Source organism: Chaetodon auriga, chromosome 17 (assembly GCF_051107435.1).
Source record: "Chaetodon auriga isolate fChaAug3 chromosome 17, fChaAug3.hap1, whole genome shotgun sequence".
Taxonomy (NCBI): domain Eukaryota; kingdom Metazoa; phylum Chordata; class Actinopteri; order Chaetodontiformes; family Chaetodontidae; genus Chaetodon; species Chaetodon auriga.
The window spans coordinates 13,552,938-13,571,790 of NC_135090.1; the positions used below are offsets into that span (position 1 = coordinate 13,552,938).

The 18,853-nt window shown below is 43.3% G+C and overlaps 1 protein-coding gene across 2 annotated transcripts in view; it reads right to left on the reverse strand.

Annotated features, from left to right (window-relative positions):
* Positions 1-172: 172 nt before the first annotated feature.
* znf704 (zinc finger protein 704) overlaps positions 173-18,853 on the reverse strand; it is a 44,714-nt gene continuing 26,033 nt past the window's right edge. Inside the window, exons 3-9 of one of the 2 annotated variants that reach the window (XM_076753825.1) lie at positions 10,644-10,747; positions 9,008-9,285; positions 5,559-5,659; positions 4,899-5,193; positions 3,906-4,040; positions 3,732-3,823; positions 173-2,936 (exon numbers count right to left, since the gene is read on the reverse strand). In XM_076753825.1, coding sequence (XP_076609940.1) covers positions 2,822-2,936; positions 3,732-3,823; positions 3,906-4,040; positions 4,899-5,193; positions 5,559-5,659; positions 9,008-9,285; positions 10,644-10,747 — 1,120 coding nt within the window. In that variant the 3' untranslated portion in view covers positions 173-2,821. The remainder of the gene's footprint in view (positions 2,937-3,731; positions 3,824-3,905; positions 4,041-4,898; positions 5,194-5,558; positions 5,660-9,007; positions 9,286-10,643; positions 10,748-18,853) is intronic. The other variant, XM_076753826.1, reaches the window with a different exon arrangement.

Genomic DNA, 18,853 nt, shown 5'->3' on the forward strand with positions numbered 1-18,853 from the left:
GAGCATAACAAGCTTGGCTTGCACTGAGGATTAGTCCTGGGCTCCCTCCTACGCTTACAATAGCCACAAAAAAATTCCTTCAGCAGAACATGAAAACAAAATTCATAAACAGTATATTTATATTCATATATATGAAAAAAAAAAACAACCAAATCAACGTCTTTTTTCTTTTGCTCTGAATCTAAATTTTCCAACATGTTTTTTCTTTACGTATATATAGATTTATCTTTTCTTAAACAATAATACGTTCACATAATACAATGGCAAATCAGTTTTGAGATAATCTAAATATTTCTTACTGAAACATCAATGTAATGACATGGAAGAAGCACAATGATTTTTTTTAAAGAGTGACTTTAAGGCTATCCCTATATTCAAAACAACAGCAGCCCGACAGGTTGAACGGTACATTATTTCCTCACGCGACGTCACACTCCAACCTGTCTTGCTCATAAGGTGGCAGATGTAATGACCGAGCTAACTGGTCAGAAACATGGAGCCTAGAGAAGATACAAGAACTACATATATACATGAACAGAGAGGGGAAAAAAAAAAAAAAGACAAAGTAGAAACAGTTGACCGAACATGACAGAGCAACGATTTTCAGGTGCAGAAGCACTATGAATGAAATGGTGGTGGATGTGAGTTTATTAGCTGGTGTTGGTTCTGAATAACTCTGGTGCAAAATGATCCTCTGTGTGTGCGTGCGTGTGTGTGCGTGTGTGTGTGGCAGAAATGCAATAAAGATTTCAGCGTGCACTCAAAACACATTTCATATAACGCAGAAAATAAATGCAGAAACAGAATCACCATGTGCCCGTTGGTGGGACTATTTGTCTCGACTTGAACGCGGGGCACTTCTATCAATCTGAGCACATAAATGTGGTGTAATAAAGTGGAACGCAGCCCCAGGTGACTAAAGACTGGGTCCATTTATCAAGACAAAGTGAACATCTGGAAACTATTTGGCCTTGTGATTTTGCTTCCTGCCTTTGAGCCAACGAGGAGGCTGGAATTCAAATGAACACATTCAAACGACAAATCAGAGCACCGTGACCCCGCTCTTTACCTCTTTTTACCTCGTAACAAGTTCACGCGCCCGTCGGACTCTTGTGAGAGAAAGATTTGCTTGCATGTTGCAAAGCCAATCAAGAGTGCCGTGCGCGTTAAACAACAAAAGGAGTGACCTAATCAAGTGCTTAGAGCTCCAAACTCCTGGAGCAAATTCAAAAAAGGGGGAAGTAGCCACGTCTGGGCGGTCAAATATTTGCTTTTTTTTTGCTTTAACTTCCTTTAATAATCAGTTAAGTTGGAAATGAAGAAGGCTAGGGGAACATTTCCAACTCTCTTGAAGTTAAATGCACCAAGCGCTCCATTACACACACAGTACAAGTGCCTCACTTTTGGTTTCCAGCCCTCCCCCTTTGGTTAACAGATCATGAAGACGCGCCTCTGCGGCGTACGTAAACACAAAGATATTTTGTTCCCTTTGGGAAGGTGTAAAAGTTTAGGAGGAGGGCAATCTGTCTCTCCGTATGTGGTGAAAGACGTTTATCTTTTTACGGCCTTGCACGCTGCCGACTTCAAGCCTCCAGTGCTGTCTTTTGGGTCTTTTGACACACTTTCTTTAGCAGGTGGTAAACAGTCTTGGTTTTGCCAAAATAAAAAAAGAAAGCAGGAGAGAGAGAGAGAGAACTACATCAACGACAGTAAACATGGCACCTTAACAAAAACCAAAACCATAAAGAATAAGATAAAGTAGTTTTTGGTTGCAAAGTTGTCATGTGTAATGAAAGAGAGAGAGAAGCTGTTGAGTTAGTGCTGTTTACAGTATCACCCCAAAATCTGCTGCTGGTTTTTGCTTTCTTTAGAATCACGTCCCTGATAAAACAAAGAAAATGAATCCACTGGATAAAAAAGTGACATAGAAAACAGTTCCTGTCTTCTGCTGTGACGGTGTGTGTGTGTCTGTGTGTGTGAATGCTGTGTTTATGTGGTAAATCACTGGCATGGTCCACCTGCTGTCCCTGACTGTGGATTGTATCTTTTTTGCATTGATCATTCACCTTGTGTGTCTCTGCTCCTCCCTGTCTGTCTTTCTACGTGTCGACCTGCCCTTCCCGGCTCTGCCGTACATTCCCTCGGGGCTGTCAGGGGTGAAGAGTAGGTGAAGGAACCGGGAGAGGCTGTGATGCCGGTGATAAAAGATCACCTCAAAAAGTCCAGAAATAAAACAAGAGATGAACAAGTTGAAGGAAGAACAAAAACTGCGAGCTTTGCCTCCTTGCTTCTCAAAATGTTCTTGAAAAACTGCAGCAGAGAGGCCCGTTCTTCTTTTGGATAAAAAAGTTTTTCTCTTAACAAAACACACAAAAAAGCTTTTGGCCTTTGTTCTGGACCCCTTCTTTGACAAGACTTTCCATTTAAAAACCAGAGCTTTACAAAACATAGAAAGATGCAACACTGAACCCAACATAAAAAACAGGAGAAATCTTTAGATCTATTTTTTTCTTTACACTGTTTAGCTGCACTGGGGTTTCCCAAACCTGGGAACGACGGGAATGGCGAGGCAGTACTGGGAATCCTGGACGGCAATGTAAAAGGTGACTCCGCTGTCCTTTGGTTCCTTCCACAGCTGGAATGCTTCCGTGGAGCTGAGGGGGGAGCGACGACAGGGGCGGAGCCGGAGCTTGATGGACAGTTGCGACTTTGAGCTGAAGAAAACCAAATGCATGCAAAATGAAGCCCCTCCCCCCCGTTCTCTGGCGAAAGGCAGCGGTGCCTGTTGGCGCGGGGCGCCGCGACGTCGGCGAGGAAACGCTCAGTCGGTGAATCTCTGGCAGGCTTTTTTCCAGCGGCAGGCGGTGCACCACATGTCGCGGTTCTCCATCCCGTACACCTTACGACACTTCTTCCCTTCACCGCGCACCTTCCGACTGCGGAGGAGAGATGAGAATAAGAGATGTCATGATGGAGAAGACGGTGAATTATTATCTTAATTAAACATGCAGAAACCATAATGGTTAGAGAGTCCATTAAAACTTGTTCCTCATGAGTTGAGAGACTACTGTCACACAGATGGATGCACAAACAGTTTATAAATGAACCGTTCTGCACAGTTGGAGATTCGCTTACTAGCTTTCTACTTAGATGAGAAGATTAATACCTATGGACAGAGGCAGGCGAGCCATTTCCCCCGTTTCCAGTCATTATGCTAAGCTAACTGTCTCCTTGCTGTACGTCATATTTACTGTACAGACATGACAGCCAAACATCTCATCAATCTCAAATAAGTGTCTTTCACAGGAACCGTCTTTTGTAGTTGCAGCTAAACCACCATCAACACACATTAACGAACCTCCAGTATGTATTAACATCGCCCTCTCGAGTCCCACAACGATCGTTTGTGTCCTAATGTGGTAAATATGACACACAACATAAATCATACAATTGAAAACAGCTCGGTACCTTATTGAAGTGGATTAAGCAAATCAGAGGCTGAACTAAGCCGACTAATCACAACATCTTTTTTATCAAGAGTCACTGAGCTGATTTGTGAGAGTCAATATTCCATTTTTCATTTTCACTCTGTGAGCTTTAATTCAAGTAGGAAATCACATTAGATGCATTTCTTGGTAATGTCTTATCTGTGCTTTCAATTTGTTGGCTCTTTACTTAAAGCTGAAAAGTAAATGTCAGGTGAGACTCAGCGAGCAGCGAGGTTCTGGTACCTGAGGGCAGCGGTGGCTCTGGGAGGCGACGAGAGGACGGCGATGGTCTGGGAACGCTGTTCACCGAAGCCCTGGCTTTTACTGGGGGACACCTGAAGAGGACAGACATTTGTGATTAGAGGAACCAAGATGGAACCACGTTTGCTTGGTGCTTGCGTGTTAAAGTTTCCTCACCGTGTTCCCAGTGAAAGTGACGGGCGGCGACTGCCAGGAGATGCTAAAGCTGGAGCTGTTGGTGGGAGTGAAGCTGGTGGAGGCTGAGCCGGCTGAGTTACTGCTGCTGGACGGGATGGACACTGGAGCTGTGGCCTGAAGGCAGGGGTCAAAGGTCAAAACGGTAGAAGTTTCTACCCAAATGGAAGATTGCACATGGAGTATTTTTATGACTTCCTCGAAACATTTTCCACCCTTAAAGCCCCGACTCCAAGTCACCTTGTGCCTTGTAATGTGTTGTTACTTGCTGCTTTAGTTTGCCTTAGTTTAATTGTCGCTCACTTCCTGGAGCTGTGCAAATGGATTTATTTTATTTCAAGAAAGGACAATTCTTTGGCAATTCTTCATCTGAACATTGGGCAACAAGTCACGTTTAAATAATTTTGCTCAAGCGAGCCTCAAATTGATCCCTTCCTTAAAGAAATTGGTAACATTTTTTTTATGTCTCAGGAAGATTTTTTGAGAGCAGTCTTTGGTATCCATTAAACACCAATAAGTTATGCTGCTTGTAAAACATGTATCTATACACATGTAGCTCTCACATTGATGCCAGACTGACTGATTAACATGAAATTTAGTTCAAACTGATGGATTGTGTGATTACTCCAGCCACAATTATTTGTTCAAACCCGCTGCCGTGTGTCAATACAGCACAACTGTTAGCACAGCTGCTAACGGGAATGAGGGACCACAAGTCGCTGTGACATCATTAGTTTTGTTTTGTAAACATTGTGACACATAATCAGGATAATGAGGTGTGTGTGAGAGAAAATATATCTTGTGTGTGTGTGTGTGTGTGTGCATGTGTGTGTGGCCTGATAAGTGTGTCGTGGTGTGTATATTGATCCAGAGAGTGCATCGATTCTTTTATCTTCATCTTGAGTATGGCTGTGTGTGTTGTACATTGATCTTAATCTGGCCTGTGTGTGTGTGTGTGTGTGTGTGTGTGTTTACCTGGTAGGCGTGGTCCGTGTGGATGAGGTAGAGTGCGCTGGGCGCAGAGCGGCTGAGCGGGGTGGTGCCACCAGCGTGAGGCTCCTTGGTGTCAGAGGATTGCGGAGGTCTGTGGGAGTCTGGCAGCTGGCTGAGAGGAGGGAGAGGAGAGGGGGGAGGAGGAGGGGGAGAGAGGATGGACGGGGACACGGGGGACAGGCTGCTCAGCCCATCGGCCACAGAGTCCGTGTTGAGCTTGATCTCCGTGTAGTAGAAGTCCTCCTCGCCGTCGCTGCAGTCCGAGTCACAGTTCCGCCTAAAGACAGGTGGAAACAAATGGAGGGAGACAATAAGAAATTTTCCTACAATGCAATCACACAAGACCCCCCCCCCTCAAATTTAGTGTCACTCATCCAACCTACTGAAGACAGTGATATGCAGTTAATCAGTGTGGTGCAGAGTGGCCACAGTTTAATTGAATGTCAGTATAAATGTGTGATATCATTGTTCTCCACTGTGCTCATTTTCCTTTCACCTGTCACCTCCCCGCCCGCACCCAGAGCAGTTACCCTGGCGATAATCCATCAGCCGTTAATCTGCTGTTTTGACAACGAAGCTGGTTGGAGAGGTCAGAGAGGAAGTGACAAAGAGGCTTTAGCTGAGGTATGCAGTGCACCTTACCCCAGGTGGATGGTGCGGATGTGTCTCTGGATGCCAGCAGCGGTACTCAGCACCTTGCCGCAGTTCTTCCACAGGCACTTGAACATCACCTTCATGGAGTTCTGTAAGAAACACACAAAGTGCAGCAGCTGCAGTCAGAAACTCAGGTGGTTTCATGTTTAAAGGGATGTGCTGGGACAAAAACTCAGCCCTGGACTTTTATCCAGACCAGCCTACATACAGGCCCATGATCGTCTTTTTTAATTTTTTTTTTCCTGCAATACACTGGCATCATTTCCAACACATAGACTTACGTTGGCCGGGCCACCCACAAACATTAATGGCCACTTATTTTAGCATTTTTTATTTTTATTTCTTATCTGTCCAGGAGAACAACGCCATCTGCAATCAATTAACAATCACACACACAGAGAGACGTTCTCTGGTATTCGTCCCTCCTCCACTGATTGTGGTGCTCCTGTTTAATGCCATTGTTTTTTAAACGCTTGTAAGGGAACCTGGTTGGTACAAATGTCATTTGGGACCATGTTGGTTTCAATAGGCTGCATCATTAAGAAGCCTCTTCCACACGTGGTTCACCTGCCGTTGTGAAAACAGGGCCTCTTCCACACTTTCCAAATGTTATTGGACCGAATGGATCTAATTCTGACAGTGGAAAGATGTGCACACAACAGGTGTGTCGCACAGACAGAAGGAGGAGGTGCAGCAGCCTGGATGTGACGCCCCCAAGAGTGAAAGTGATGCAACTGCTGATTTTCTAGGGAGTCGAGATGCAGTGTTTGGTTGTATTTGGTTCACCTCTATGTTTGTGTATATAGTCGTATTTTCAAGTATTTTTTTCTGGAATGCTTTTAATTTTGTAAGCTGACAATAAACGGGGGCGTGAGGGAGGGAGAGCTGAGGCGACACTGTATAGAGCTTAGAATTACACATTTGTAAAGTGGTGATTCTGCTATTGAAAAATCATGTTTTTTGTGCCATATTGCCAACGCTGCCATATTTCACTTCAGTAAATAAGTGAATATTCGCTGCACTCTGACGACAAACAAAACAACTTCACCCCAAATGCTCACAGCTTTACTGCACCTGCTTTCTGTGGAGCTTTTCTGAACACGCTTTCATCTCAGAGCTGAATGAGGCTGAATAACAGTCAATTTTTCTCTGGTTGTGAGCTCGTGAGGCTCCTGTATTTGTTATCCGTCTACTGTAATTACACCGCTAGCCTCCTAAACAGACTCTACATTGTTTTTCATGAAGAGAAAAGCCATGCGAGCTTTCTCCTTGCCCTCCTGTCTCCCCGCTCGGAGCCATTATAAACGCTTTTATAAGCCTGTCTATCAAACAATTGTTTAGGGGACTGATTTAATTTTGACAATATGTTTTTTTTAATTTTCCTCCTCCTTTCAGACATGCATGCACACACATCCATGTGTCCCACTTGCATTTTGTCTTTGGGTAACAAAAGCCTGTTCTGTGTGTTACTAGTGTGTGTGTGTGTATGCGTGTGTGTGTTATTCCCTTTAAAGGAAACATTTTACAGTAATTAAATGGTGAGCTCCAAACCGCATTGTCTTGCCAAGAGAGAAGCAAGAGCACAAGAGGGGGGTGTAGATAATTTCTTGTGAAACCTTGGCATCACACATATAGCGCGTGTGCGTGTGTGTATGTCAACTACACTGCTATCCAGACTATTAGAGAATCAGGTTTTGTCTCCATCCACGCTCCATTCTCGCATCCTTCTTCCTGTGATTCCTTTTAGTCCCTGCTGTATTTCTTCATCCATAACCTCTTTGCCACTTCTAAATGTCTCTCTCTCCCTCTCAGAGCCCTTCTTTGCAATAAGTCCCCAATTAATACAGTACAATGTGCCGATGTGGAGCTAACCCAAAGTCTTTATTGATTTTTAGAGGAGACATGAAGCAGGCACGATCTTTACGTTTGCTGTAGCCGGTATTAAAATCATTTCTGCTGTTGCAGAGCGGCTGAGTGTAATTATGAAGGGCAAATGTCTGGGGAGGATACACACATGCAGAGCGAGGGGAGAAAGGCAGCAGTGGAAGTGGGGAAGAAAGGGGGACAGAGAGTGAAAGAAGAGATGGATGGATGGTACTGACAGTGAACGACAAACCAGCAAGTAAGTGCTGATGAGGGGAGGGAGATAAAAAGAGGGAGAGCAAAGCAATATACATCTGAAAAAATAATGAGTGACGCTGAGCTGTGGATGTGATGAGCTGTCAGGACTGTGTAGAAATGAGACCAGCTGAAATGATGAGTGAGAAAGAAACTGTGTGTGTGTGTGCGCGCGTGTGTGTGTGTGCTGTGCTCATAAAATCCAGGCAGCAAAGACAAAACTACCACTGGAGCAAAAGGCTGTGTGTCCTTTCCTGTCGCATTTTCATCTCTGCCAATCAGTCAGTCAGAGTCTAAACTACATCCACAACCTCAGTGGTGAATATCACAGCGCGTTGAAGAAGGGAAATCAACCAGCTCGTGTACGTCTGACAGCGCGTCACAGACAATCTCCTGACCCTCTTCTTATCAAGAGATCCGATGTTATCAGGAGAACTGCTGCCGCTATCTTTTAAACCCCTTTAATATGTGACTCTATGACCGATCCACACTGAAATAAATGGGAAATCTTTCTAAACCCTCTAGGGTGCACAAGGTCATGAACAGTTTTTATTTTCTAGAAAGTGTGACCTATTTAGACCTTGCCCATACTGACATAGCTTCATATGAAAATGCAACTTTTTCTCTCCACTTTGGCCCTCTGTACACACTAAGACACCGCACGCACCACATTCTTCCCTCCCCAGAGCAAATCTTTAAAACATGCTCTGTGTTGAGTAGATAAATCTGAAAATCAGCCTTGTGTTTGATGGGAAAACAGAATTTCTAGATATGTAGGCTTGATGTCACAGGGCTGGGTAGCAAAAACATTCTGTTTCCTGTAACTTTCTCCGTGATCACTCAATTTATATGTTAATGTAAACTCAACAGAGGTGTTGTAATGATGTTTTATCTACAAGATGTATTCAGGTATATATTTTTAGGACATCTCAGTGATCCGTGGTTAGATTGAATCTGTGTCTTTGCTTGTCTGGTTAATATTTGGACAGGTTTGCTATGTGTTATGTGTAGGTTGTTTTTTGGCAAATTAAATAAAAATTCCCGAAGTGAGATGCTTGATTGATGTCTCAGTGCTGCAGCACAAGAATTACTGATTGCCTGGTTAATGGCTCGCATTTAAGCACATAATTAAATCACAATTTTGTAATTCAACTGTCTGACAACAGAAACAGAAAACATGTAAATGAGAACAACTAAGTTGAGTTCAGCTATCAAAGACACTACAAGTGATGCTGGAGAGCAGGACGTTTAAGGAGCTGAGTTTTAGTGACAGGTGGCTGCGTCTGTCTCTTTTCACTAGATGATGCTGGAGTATTCACCTTGCGCTTGCGAGGGATGGGCTCATCAAAGAGCAGGCTGCTGCCGTCCTGCTCGTCCAGGCTGGGGTCTTCGGGCCCTGCTGGGCCGGGTCCCACGCCGCCCAGACTGGGCACACGGAAGGGCTTGAAGCTATCAGCTGAGAGCGGCGGAGAAGGTGTAGAAGGGTTGGACTGGTCACTGGGGGCAGACCAGCTCCAGTAGCCACCTGAAGAACTGTTGCTAGACGGGGTGAAGGGGCCAGCGGAGCCGTTGTCCTTCCACGAACCACTCAGACCCTCTAGAGGATGGAGTTAAACAGAGAAGGGGGAGGATCAGGGGTGTGACAGTGATTTTAACAATAAATCCAACTGCTTCAGTCATACTTGATGATGATACAACCACAACAAAACATGTGGGTGTTCCTCTGTCAGTGACGGGAGATCAAGACATTCAATTAAGTTCAGACAGCTTTATTTGCACTTCACAAAAAAGAGCCTCCCAGCACTACTTTTGACTGTGACACAAGGAAATAAAGGTTACTTTCTTGTTCTGTGTTTCCGCTGGGACACTTCCAAGGTCTTGTTTTTTTTTCTTTTTAGATCAAAGAAACGTTTCTTGTGAATATCAGCTACAAAAGGCATTTCACTTTGTGAAGGTTGAGGCTGGGGAAAACTTTGAGTGTGTAGATGAGTGTGTATGAGAAAGTTTGTGTGTGTCAAAGAGAGAGAGAGAGAGACAGACAGGTAAGTGCAGACCTAGTTTGTTTGGTTTAGTGAAGCTGTTTCTTGGTGGGGTGTCTCTGCTCTCAATCTCGCTTCTTTCTTTACATTTCACAGAAGAGAGGAAGTGGCTCACCAATAAAAAGAAAGCTGCTCTGATATGCATTTGGTTTTGTGGTGCAGAAAGCACATTCTCAGCCTGAATGAAGCCCTGATAATATCAAGATGAGAAAACACCCTTCAATGAGAGCTGGAAATAATTCCACGATGCACGGCAGAGCTTGAGAAATAAATGTCATCCATGGTGCTCGGCTTGACTATGACTGAGCGCTATGCTTGAGTACCTGCTGTGTGTGTTGATGTAAATGCACATTGTATGATCTCCAACATGTGTACATGGGAGTGACATCTGTACGACTTCATTAAGATTAAACTGCACGATCGGTATTCAAAATCCGCTTTGTTCACGTGTGCATGATGTATGTGATGTACATGTAACATCTGACCGCCTGTGCATGTGCGACTGCGATAAACGCCTGCATGGTGGTTGGAGGGGTGGCTGCACGTCTGCTCGGTTGAACGGGCAGTCGGTCGGTTGCACTGACGATCTGAGTGGTTGCACGTGATTGCAGTTACGGGGGGACACTTTGGATTTCCGCCACTGTGACGAGTGGCAGAGATCCAGACTCACTGTGCTCTTCTGTGGATTTGCAGAAGTCATTGATGAGAGAATCTAAAGCGCGGCAGGTGGCAGCAATTTATCAACTGAAGCTTCCACATGCATTCACAAGATAACAGCTGCGAGGGAATGAAAAGTCAGCGTATAGCAGAACATACCAGGCTCAGGCATTTTGCAAGCTGTGAAGTTTACAGAACATCGTATTTGTCGAAAGGACGTCTCCAAATTAATGAGTTGCCTGTCGGTAGTGATACTCACCGTTGACTTTGACAGGTGGACTCCTGACCAGCGGGCTGGTGGAGAGACTTGTCAGCACCATGGCAGCCGTCACCTTGTCCATGTCCACTTCCTCCTCCGACCGTCTGTGGGAACAGAAGAAGAGGAGAATTTTAATGAGCATCTTCTGCTCCTGATATATCGTCTCATCTTGAGAAAGACTCAGATTTTAACAGGCCACAGCGCTCACACCATACACACACACACACACACACACACACACACACACACACACACACACACACACACACACACACACACACACCAGTATCCAAAGTTGGACATGAAGTGGGTGAAGCTCAAGAACACAGTGAGCGATTCCACTCAGCCAGATGTTTTCAGACAAAAATCAGGCCTTCAGGTCTTAAACTCACTCAGCTTTGCATTCTGCTGCAATGTCTGCAACATAAGCTGCTAATTACATGCAAGTTTAAGGGTTTTTATTTTTGGTCCACTGTGGGCGACTGATGCAATCACACAGACACCATTGGAAAAAATCAACAACCAACAGCTGAAATGCTACAATACAAAATAAAAATAAATGTAATGCTAAACTAGACTGGGTCTTGCATTGAATCCCTAAAGCCCATATTATCAACATAAGCTTGCACACACCAGCCAATCCATATGGCCAAACCCCACACAACACACATATTTGTTTCTTCTAATTGGTGCACAGCAAACATGCACTAGTAGGCAAGTGTCTTAATCTTCTCGCATGTATTCCTCAGAGAGAGGCAATAAGTGATCAAAGAAATGTCAATAGCCTTATTACTGACAGTACACCTATGGTACATGCTCATTATCAACGTAACAAGCAGTGTGTGTGAGCGTGTGTGTCAATGTGCGCGTGTGATTTGTTCCTGAGAAAGCACACCTTTGATGTGTGTGTGGAAACCAAATGATCAAAGTCAGTTCTATTACAATGATGAAATCTCCTGCTGCCTTAGAAAAACATGACATCAGCCATCACCGAGTTGTGCCGGTGGCTGAGATCAAATGGTAGGTTATACTGCATCTTAATTGGTGCGTTGCCAGCAAGGCAACAAACTGGGGAAATAAATAACCCATCTTTTATTTTGCTAATACCTGTCAAACAGCAAATTCCCACTTAGAAGTTGTGTAAAATCTGTGACATGATGCAACATTTATTCTCCTCCATCACCACTTGTGTCGGTACTGAACTCATCTACTGGTTACACTGGTCTTATCAGGAGTTTTTTTTTTTAATGTGTTAAAAGTTAATGAGAAGACACAAACAGATGTGGATTTGCTCCGCTTGCTTCAAACTGTGGCAAAGACTCACCCGCTGGTGGTGGATATGATTTCACTAGTACTAAAAATCTGCATTTATCATGAGCTATCTGGAAAAAAGAGAGAAGGAACAAGGAATATAAGAGAATTTGGATTTCCCAGTAAACTAAATAAACATCTATACCGTCCAATGGTGCATTGAGATTAAAGATGTGGGCCTGAATCCATCTAGAAACTCCACAGCTGTGTCTTCCCAGTTCAGTTAAATCAACACTGAGCTCGTCGGTCATGTTGCAGTTCACTGTAAAGCATGTCGAGAGAAAAAGATAGGAGACGTTTCATGACTCACACCCCCTCCGTAACTGGGGCAGCAATTTGCACCCCAAGAGATCACAGCCCAAAGAATACTGTACAACTAAGACCAACAATGGAGAAGTTTAAGAACAACAGTGTTAAACTTGTTGAGAGGCCCGGTCGAAGCCCAGACGTGACTCCCGATGTTTATTTTTAGAATGGCTTTAAGGCACAGATGCTCCCCATCCAAGTTGACCGAGCTTAAGCAAATGTAGAAAAAAGAAAGTCCCAAAATCCAGATGTGCAAAACTAACACAGATGTGTTTAAGATGACCTAGAGGGCTCAAAACAGCCCAAATCCCACAAACTGAGCGTGGGTGAAATGAGATACTGTATTTCTACCTCTTAAAGGACAATAAGGACGCATTTTCACATTAAATTATCAAAAACCCATTGAGTTTACTGAAGCATTCATTATGGGTTATGTCTTCTCTTTGAATGCCTATATGTTGATCCCATGAGTAAACCTTTCCCATACTGGGAAACAAAGGCTGCAGAGAATAAAGCACTGGGCAGCAGAGCAGCTCTTACTGTTCTGGCAGTTCTACTGAGAACAATTTTTGATTGGACTTTTTCTGTTTTACCACAGCGCTCTTTGGCACAAGTTGACAACCCCTAAATGTTTTATATACATACTTTTGACAACCCCACCCCCGAAATCATCATTTTTTCCAGCACAAATGTTCAGAGTTTGCACTGTAATGAGTAACTGGCAGAGCTGCAGAGGTCCTGTTTATGTGCAGATGAGGAGACAATAGAACATCATGCACGCCTGATCTCTACCACACAGGTGTGTTTATGTTTCTGTGCAGCTCAATGCTAACTAGAGATGGCGTTGTTGACTGTAACACAGCTGTAGTAAGACCTTCGTTTGGGCCGTCAGTGCCTGCTGAAGGTTCACAGCCTGTGTTAGCCACAAGTTAAAGAAGCAAACTGAGAAAGAGGGGAGATCTTTTCAAAATGAGAGCAGACTTTTGGAGGATTTCTGAATTATTTTTGGGTCGTGTCAGTTTCAGTGTTAGAGTCAGAGCACACAACAATTTCATCAGCAAAATGATATAAGCTGTAATTTATGTAATAGAGCTTTGCAGTCAATTTCGTTTTCTAAACATTTGTGTAAAATACAACAAATGCTACAACTGCCCCCTAGGTCCTATATCTATTAAACAATATGGCAATAGGTAGCAAATAGAGTTTAATTAATTAATAATTGTGGATTTTGGTAATTGGGGTGATGACATCAGGAAATATGATGACAGACATTCAAAGCTTCCTTAAAAAACCTCAATAAAAGCCTGAAATGTAGAAAAGTGATATTCAGTACAGCCCTACAGAAGAGCACAACATTCATATATGATAACATTTGCTGAATCTACTGTACATGAACTTAAAATAACATATGGATCTCATGGACAGACTCTTAAAAGTTAGTGTCTTTTAATGAATAATTTCTTTGTGAATAAATTACGGTTGACAGCCATCAAAAGCACATTTACTTCACAGGCAAAATGGAGAGATTGGGTTACCCTGTGAGAAGAGAAGATAGCATTCGCTAACAAAGAAAGAGCCTCAGCCTCCATTAGCTGATGTCTAATTTATTACCCTTTTCACTGTTGAATATGATGTCATTACAGCCTCCACATAAATCAAGAAATGAAGCCGCACACACAACTGACACTTTTACCCATAACCCCCCAACCCACGCCGCCGTAAAACCACTTCCTGGTCACCTTGGGAAGCCACCATGTGACTGCAGATGTTATCTCCATGGCAACAGTGACAGACAATAATTACTGGGTGCTTTTGTCTATCTTGAAATATGAAAGAGTAAATCTCAGAAAAACACATTAGGAGGACTAATAATTAAGACATGATGTATGAGAGGGAGAGAGAGAGAGAGCGGGAAGGGGAATTTCCCAAATCACATTTGCCATTAGAGGTCTTATCAAACTAAGTTTTCATCCAAGTGCTTATTATTGCTATAATTAGCACACACTGAGAGCATGTGTGTTTGTGTGACATGTTGGGACACATGCTACACAGCAGACACGGAGGGGTGGTTAACAAATTGGTAAGTGAATTCTGATAAATGAGTTTCATATGTTGGCATGTTCGTGCGTCGCTGTATGCGCCGGTGTACGTGTGTGTGTGTGTGTGTGTGTGTGTGTTTTAATATTCTTACGTCGCTAACTTGCAATAAAACATCCTCCAATATCTGATCCCCGAGGCTCCCTGAGAGGAACAATATCGTGGACGTACAGCGAGAAAGTTAAGAGCTTGTTTACTAATGCAGATTACATGAAACAGATCCATGTAACGTTATCTTGCTGCTGGCTATTCATAAATGGAAAATGAGTTTATCTTCAGGGGACAAACAAACATATTGCTGTTGAGGCTTATAATGTTGTTAATACCTTTAAAGACTCCCAGGCTGCTTTAAATGACCTGGAAAAAGGACACTGACTCTTTAATTGATACATACTCTACTGAGACAGCATCAGCTACAGTATGTATTATCTCTATTCTAGTCACACCTGACATCAACTGAGAAAGTTTTTTTTACTGACAGATGCAAATGCATCACTATCTACCAGACAACACTCTCATTATGAGATCATTTCACAGGTACATACAGTGCTACACTTCATTTTAAAGGCGGTTGTAATGGACCCTGCTCAATATCTAAACGCTCTTATCAGCAATTGCTAATGTAAGCTTTTAATTACAAGCAATAAGGCAAACACAGATAGCAAAAGAACTAACATTTACTTTCGCTGTCGATTAATGTGCCTATTACTTTGTCAATTAATTGATGAATTGTTTTGGTCAATAAAATGTCCACCATTACCCAGAGGCCAAGGTGACCTCTTTGGATGAGCAACAGTCCAAACGCACAGAGCGTCTGTTCAGTCTCACATGAGACAAAGAAAACCAGCAAACACTCACATCTGAGAAGCTGAACCCAGTGAATGTTTGAAAAAGGCTTCTGTCGGTTTGCTAACTGATTAATCAACTGACGCTGTCAGCTCTGAAGACAATCCATTTGAGGAGACAACACGCTCTGCTTGCTAAGTATTTAAACTGCATTCACATTATGGAGTTAATGACCCTGATGTGGCTCGGGCTGGATAGGCAGACGACCATTCTCCTTATTTTTCTGTCTTAAAATGTTAATTCCAGATGTAAATAGGGCTGAAGAAGAGTTCGCATGAAGAAATGAAACTTGCTTTTACATCTAGTAGCCTTGACCCAGCTTGACTTTGAGTTTGATTTGTAACAGAGTGCAAGCTTAGTCTGGTGGGCAAGGCCCTCGGAGCATCAAACACAGAGGAGGTACCGAGCAAGTTGTGAAAATTGAGAAGATCAAGAACACATGTTGAAGACAGAAATTACAAAGTGAAGGAGTTAAAATTAGAATCATAGATGAGCTGGGATTCCTCACTGTGAGGGTACAGAGATACAAGTAAAACAACAGCTCCCTCTTCAGGGGTTCTGACGAGTCTGGTCACAGATATGGCTGTTTACCCATCTGCCAATGGGCTGTGTGTGTGCGTGCGTGTGTGTGCGCGCTAAAACTTCCCTGGACAGATGTGCCAACTCCTTTTTTTAGGTAACACAAAACAAAGGGCCTGGCTGAGAGCAAATAAGACAGGAGGGAGGGCAGGGTGAGGGCGTAGGTGTGTGAGGCCAAGTCTCCACCATTGTGGGGGACAGGCAGTGTCCAGTTTCAAACAAAACACTGGGCAGGGGGAGAGACAATAACAGGGGTTCGAGTTACTGTGGCCATCTTAGTCTGACAGGTAGATGTGGTCCAATGAAATGTGGTTTTTGGACAAAGTGCAAAAAAGTGCCATTATTTTTAAAGACAGATAATAGAAACTTCTTTCTTTTCAGAACAGCACTAAATAATTTAAGGCATTGCTACGCTGGATGGTGGATGATAAAAGCTAAACACTCAGCACAATTACAGTTGCTCACACCTGTAAGCAACCCTGTATAAGCCAGAGCAGCCTATGGAGCAGCTGGAAGTCAAGTACCTTTGCTTAAGTACAATTCAGCGGTGCTTAAGAGATGACAAAGGGCAATTCATACCCTTAACATACCCAGAAATACAACACTTTAAGTCACATTACTTCCACTTCAACCCAAAATTCTTGAAAACAGAGTTCCTAGAAGTGAAACTGCTGTTCAGTGTTGTTGTTCTACTGCTCCTGGAACAACATTTGGCTGCAGACACACACCTCACCATCCCTCCACTTAAAGCTAATGAGGGAAAACAAAATGATCGCAGGTCACAGTTCAGATACGACACAGAGCAATACGCTGCTTAAAATTTGTAACAAACTCCCTCTCTAACTAATTTAGACTAAATGGGCCAAGGACAATCTTCATACGCGCACACACAAATACACAAACCCCTTGCAGCTTAAGCTCGCATGTTACTCAAAAACTATCCATCAGTTCTAATGAAGGCAGCTGAAAGGTGTGGTGGTTTGCAGGAATTCCCCTGAAACAAAGGCCAGCGCTGCCAAGCACACCCCTCACTCCTACACTCTGCTGCTGCCTGTACGCCGTCCTCTCTCCTCTTCCTCCCTTCAGCCCTGCTGGACTCCCTTTAAACTCTCTCTGCCTCTCGCTCCCTCCCACACTTTGAGCTTTTTTTTGTTGACTTTGTCAACTTTTGTTGCTGCCAGTCACACTGTGAGCGGAGTAAGCGAGCAAAAAAGACAGCAACAAGGACTGTGTGTGTGCGTGCGCGTGCGTGCGTGTGTGTGTGTGTGTGTGTTGGGGTGGGCCTGTCTCTTTGATGCTGAGCAGTGCAGGGAGGTCTTCTCGTTTATTACAGCCACTGGACTATAACGCCTATTTCCTCCTCAATAAGCTCATATAAATCAGAAAGCTCCTCCACTACCATGTGCTTATCTGATCTCTTCACGCGCACACACACACACACACACAAACACACACGCCATCAAAACCACAAAAGGAATCTGCATATGACACGGGGCTAACATGCATGAAGGGCACAGCTTTTGATTGGCAGATGTGTATGAAGGGGCACACACAGGAATTTTCTTTGACATGCTTGTGTGCATCATTCAGCCTCTTAGAGATGCTACAGATAATAGTCCTTTGTTGAAAAACACACATCCCAAAAACAGCATTTCAATAAAACCTGAGAAACATACAAAAGGGTTTATTGTAGCACTGTGCTGCTTTTTCAATTTCCTGTGAAGAAGTGTGCGTGTGTGCGAGGCCTATACCTATCACACACACGAGGGTGAATGTGCGGTTTGGACAGGTGCTGCCGGCAGCTGCAGGCTGACGTGTGCCTTGATGAGCACATGGGTTACAAGAGGGACCCATTTTTATGGACACAATAGGAGTTTTACTACACTCAGAGGTGATGTCCAAAATAACTAATCTTGCTTTGGTGTCATCTGTTGGCTGCTGGTGGTGTATATACTGGCACTAGATGGTGAACATGCCCTGCTAGCTGTTACGATGCCGTCATCTGCGATGCAAGTTGTCGAAACTGATTTCTAGCCAAATTAGCAGCTTTAGGGATGCTCATATTCTCAACAATCGTTTGATAGATTGCCATAAATTTTATGTATTATATGTTTTTGAGTGGGATGTCAACCATGGATCCCAGAGGACATGTCTTCAGTCTCAGCCTCACTTCTACATCGTGTTTAGTGCTAATTAGCAGATGTTAGCATGCTTACACACAACAATTAGATGGTGAACAATGGTAAACATTAAGTACCTGCTAAACATCAGCACATTAACACTGTCACTCTGAGTATGTTAGCATGCTGACATTAACATTTACCTCAAAGCACCTCTGTGCCTGAGTGTAGCTTAATACACCTGCTAGCATGGTTGTAGCCTGTGTTTTTAATCAATTATATGCACTATCTATTTTTTTAGTGATTACTTCATATTATTTGCCTTAATTGAGGAAACAATCTCAATTCAATTCAACATATTACATTTTGTTTTGCATGTTTCATTTTACATTTAAGTACAATGAATGAATGAAATGAATGAAGCACATGAATGTTTGGTTGGTTACCAGTCTGTCAACTTCACTACCGGTAACAGAGATAAAATAAAATGTATAAGTTAATATGGCACTGATGTCAAACTCTAAATCTGTTACTCTATTGGCCATATGTAAACACACACACACACGCAAATAATCAACGGACCAAGACATCTTCCTTGCCATAACGACATATGCACTGGCCTGGCAGCCTGCTCCTTGAAATAGGAGCCACCGGCATCTTTCCCTTATGCAGACTCTGCTTCAGCTCTCAGAGCAGAAGCCAAACCTCCATCTGATTCACTGTAACTCGAGCTTTACGATGAACTGTAGCCTGGATCAGTGTTCGTCCACTGCTGAAAGATCATCCCCTCTCCTTACAAACACCAACATACCCTCATTCAAAGTTGATTAACTGTTGATACATCACGTCGGAAACATTCAAAAAGAAGTTGGTTTGTAATTACAACATGTAATGGTGAAAGGTGGACCAGAGAATAAAGTTATCCTCTACACAGGGAATTGATTTTACAGC